Source organism: Histoplasma capsulatum, genomic scaffold (assembly GCF_000149585.1).
Source record: "Histoplasma capsulatum NAm1 scaffold_4 genomic scaffold, whole genome shotgun sequence".
NCBI classification, from domain to species: domain Eukaryota; kingdom Fungi; phylum Ascomycota; class Eurotiomycetes; order Onygenales; family Ajellomycetaceae; genus Histoplasma; species Histoplasma mississippiense.
The window spans coordinates 1,830,735-1,834,524 of NW_001813979.1; the positions used below are offsets into that span (position 1 = coordinate 1,830,735).

Here is a 3,790-nt window from a genome sequence, read left to right on the forward strand (position 1 = left end):
CTAAATAGAAGTAAAAGTCCGCCTATCCAATATTCCAAAATCCTATGGGCAATGCACACTATCAGTCACGCTCGCAGTCAGATAGTATGCTTGTACCACACAAGATTGCTGATACCATTGAACAGGAAAAAGTCAATTGTTGTCAATAAAGTTAATTCGTAATGTAAGGTACTTTTTTTACAACCAGCAACCTATGCTCCCCGTCCTATATAACTACCGTGCCTTTCAACCAAGAGGTATCAGGGCTTCAGCAACCTCCTGCACTCCCCTCTCCGTAGCTAGGAGATTAAACTGGGCTGCCGCATTCCTGGTATCCTGCACCTCAATTCGGATACCAAGAAGATTGATCTGTCTCCGTGTCTCCGGAGAGATTGGATAAACAGAGGCGCCGAGACCGAGGATGAGAAGATCTACAATAGGAAGACATACAGTTAGCATTCACAATCTGATTACGAATGGATAGTAGGGGCGGGAAAAAAAAAAAAAAAAAAAAAAAAAAAAAAAAGCAGGCCCTTTTCACGAAATAGAAACCCTTCAACATGGAAGGAAGAAAAAAGTAAAAGAACGTAAAAATTAGAACTTACCGGGTTTCGGCCATACCAGCTTCAACACCCCCCAAACCTCCTCACTAACCTCCCACTGACCTTTCTCGTTAATCATCGCTCGCATCCCATCCTTGCTCCCTCCCCCACTATCACCATCATTTTTCCCCGCCTCCCAGGGCCTCCATCGAAAAACTTCCCCATCAACCAACAAACACCCATCACCATCCGTAACCGTCATGCCATTACCCAGCTGGAACCCATCAGGAAAACAAGAATCAATAGCCGTGGACGGGGCGGCCACGTCCGCAAGCACATTCAGCGCACTGAGCGCAGATTCGCTGGCCTCGTCCCCGTCGGGCTCTGCTGCTTCATCAATGGCATCAGTATCACGAGTTTGGTGGTGGCGGCGGCGGCGACTGTTGACGCTGTGGCTGCTGTTATTCCGGACAATCTGCGGTTGGGAGGGGGTTCCGTGGGGTTGGTTGTTAGAAGAGGCTTGGGTGGCGGTGGTAGTAAAGTAGTGTAGGGAGTCGCGGTATCGTTGGTTTGGGATGTTCAAGGTGATGGCGTACTGGGCCAATGGAAGGAGGGTTTGGCGTCGTAACGGGTGTCTGTATATAGCTGGCGATGTGGGTATTGCTGTTGGTACTCGTATATGCGTTGATGTAGTCGGAGAGCGCAATGGCCACAGAAGCCGAGCGGCTGGGACCTGGGCGCGCATTGTCAATAGAACAAACTGGAGGGCAGAGGAGGTGTGGCTGCCTTTTTCCTTTCATGTCGAGACATAATTAGTAAATAGCCTAATAGATATCAACGGTATGTATCCTGATAAAGCCAAACGTTGCTGGTTCCAGACGAATAGAATGTTTTGCACTCCCACTGGAGCGTGATCGGGCCAAAAGTTGAGGCCGACACGGGAGAAATTTGAGAGTGAAAGAAATGGACCAGTCTCACAACGTATCATCTGTTTTGGCATTTCCAAAGCAAAAATTATAAGTAGCTAGAAAGACACATTGTTTTCACCTCTATAACTTGTCACTTTGGATTATCATCATATAGTTGCGCATTGCAGGCTCCTTTGGTTGAGCAAAATGCTAATGCCAAGCGCGGGTCGCGGCAAACAAAGTTCCGCTCCGCTCGCTGGTTTATTTCCCCCAAACCGCTCCGTGTGCATTGCAGTAATGTTATCACTCTACCCTATCCAAACCATTACTTTCTTGAGCTTATTGATACAGATACTGCAGCATCATCAGGCCAACTTGAAATGAACAAATTGTTTCGTATCGAGGAGTCTAGCTATCACATCTATGCTATTCTACTATATTCCGGCCACAGAAGTAAAAATATCCGGCTCCGGAGGATTCTGTTTCCTTTTGAAGAAGGTAATTATTAGGTTCCTTATACCACTGTCCTGCCCCGAAGCATAATGGACTTAATAAAGCTGAGGGCCAAAAACACACTATGAGTAACAGAGGATACTATGAAATCACTTTCAAATGTGATTCGTAAACAAAAAGAAAAGAATATAAGGAGCACGGCTTACCAACGACGCCCTGCCGAACAACCTAACGCCAGTCAAAGATTTCACAATCGCTGTTCCACAAGTCCTTAACTGAACAACTTTCTTTTCTCTCTCTCCTTTTTCCCCCCTTGCTTAATTAAATTACTCTGTTCTGTTCAACAATTCCCGCCAGCAGTAATATGGATTTTTCCATCAAGAACGCTGGTTTGCTATCTCCGGGTATATTTCACGATGTGATGCCTACCGAGTATAACCGTCCGTTAGCCGAGTGAAGATCTTTCTAGTCTCGAACTCATGCCATTTCTCTCCTCATCTGATTGACTAGAGCTGTCATCGCCCCCAGCTGTAGACGCGCTGCGTAAACGTTGAGCACGGTCTTGTAACACCTGCGCCTCCGCAGCTGCTCTCTGGGCACGAATCTGTTTTCGCCACATACTCGCATATCTTCCCTTCAGGCTAAGAAGCTGTTCATGGGTTCCGTGTTCGGCAACTTGCCCGTTATGTAGCACGAGAATTTGGTCTGCTGTCGTTATTGTGCTCAGGCGATGTGCAATAACAAGCATCGTGCGACCTTTAGACAATGTGGACAGCGCCCCTTGGATGTGTTCTTCCGTTTCCGTGTCCAAGGCAGCAGTGGCTTCGTCGAGGAGAATTATCCGGGGATCTTTGATAATAGTGCGTGCAATAGCCACACGCTGTTTCTCCCCACCACTCAAGCGCAGGCCTCGCTCGCCCACCTTAGTTTGATAGCCGTCAGGGAAGGCGAGAATTTTATCGTGAATACTCGCGGCCCGGCACGCCGCATAAACTTCCTCGTCCGTAGCAGACGGATTTGCGTACTTGAGATTATACATTAATGTTTCATTGAAAAGAACGGTATCTTGAGGGACAACACCAATATGTCGACGAACTGAATCAATAGTTAGATTCTCAACTTTGCGTCCGTCAATGAGGATATGACCCGACGAAGAATTGTAGAATCTGAATAGAAGGCGGAAAACAGTCGATTTTCCCCCTCCGGACTCGCCAACTAGGGCAGTGGTTGTTCCAGGGCGACAACGGAAACTCAGGCCGTTCAATGCGGGTTTTCGGGTATCATACGCAAACTTCACATTTTCGAAGGTAATCTCGCCATCACAGCGTGGAAGTTCGCGTGTGTTGGGTCCATCAATGACAGTTGGCTGTTCCCGGAAGAGTTCCAACATCCGCTCCGAATTTATCATGGCCGACTGAATAGAGCGGAAAAACGTCCCAAAAAAGTTAAGTGGCCCTTGCAGCTGGGCCATGTATGTCAATAAACTAACGAACTTCCCGACCTTCTGTTCGCCGGTTGCAACTTGATAGGCAGCGAGGAAACATGTTATCAGCAGCCCAAGCATGAAAACAGTATTCTGGCACGTATTCATTAATGTCAGCGAAAATAAGACATGATACTCGGCCTTTTGGAAATCGGTAACAGCTCCACGATACCGACCAAACTCGTACTGCTCTGCGTTGAAATATTTCACGGTTTCGTAAGACACCATCGAATCGTTTCTGCAGGAAATGGCAATCTGTCAGTCAACATAGATTATCTGAGAAAACTTCAAACGTCAACAAGCAATGAGCTTACTTCACAGCATCTTCTTGTCTGCTAGCATTGACATCTGACGCGGATCGCAGCTCTCATTGTGCCATGCGAATCGTCACGTAGAGGTAAATGAAGGTAACGATAGCAACTACC

General features: G+C 47.1%; 2 protein-coding genes across 2 annotated transcripts in view; both read right to left on the reverse strand.

The window, feature by feature from the left end:
- Positions 1-225: 225 nt before the first annotated feature.
- On the reverse strand, positions 226-1,321 carry HCAG_04550 (conserved hypothetical protein; the record flags this gene model as incomplete). Its single annotated transcript, XM_001540660.1, has 3 exons — positions 226-410; positions 585-996; positions 1,118-1,321. The coding sequence occupies 3 exons, from the start codon at positions 1,319-1,321 to the stop codon at positions 226-228; spliced, it is 801 nt and encodes a 266-aa protein (XP_001540710.1).
- A 1,006-nt stretch (positions 1,322-2,327) lies between these two features.
- The window catches only part of HCAG_04551 (hypothetical protein), a gene marked incomplete at both ends in the record, with an annotated part of 2,381 nt that continues 918 nt past the window's right edge, over positions 2,328-3,790 (reverse strand). Inside the window, 2 exons of the mRNA XM_001540661.1 lie at positions 2,328-3,296; positions 3,372-3,620. Coding sequence (XP_001540711.1) covers positions 2,328-3,296; positions 3,372-3,620 — 1,218 coding nt within the window. The remainder of the gene's footprint in view (positions 3,297-3,371; positions 3,621-3,790) is intronic.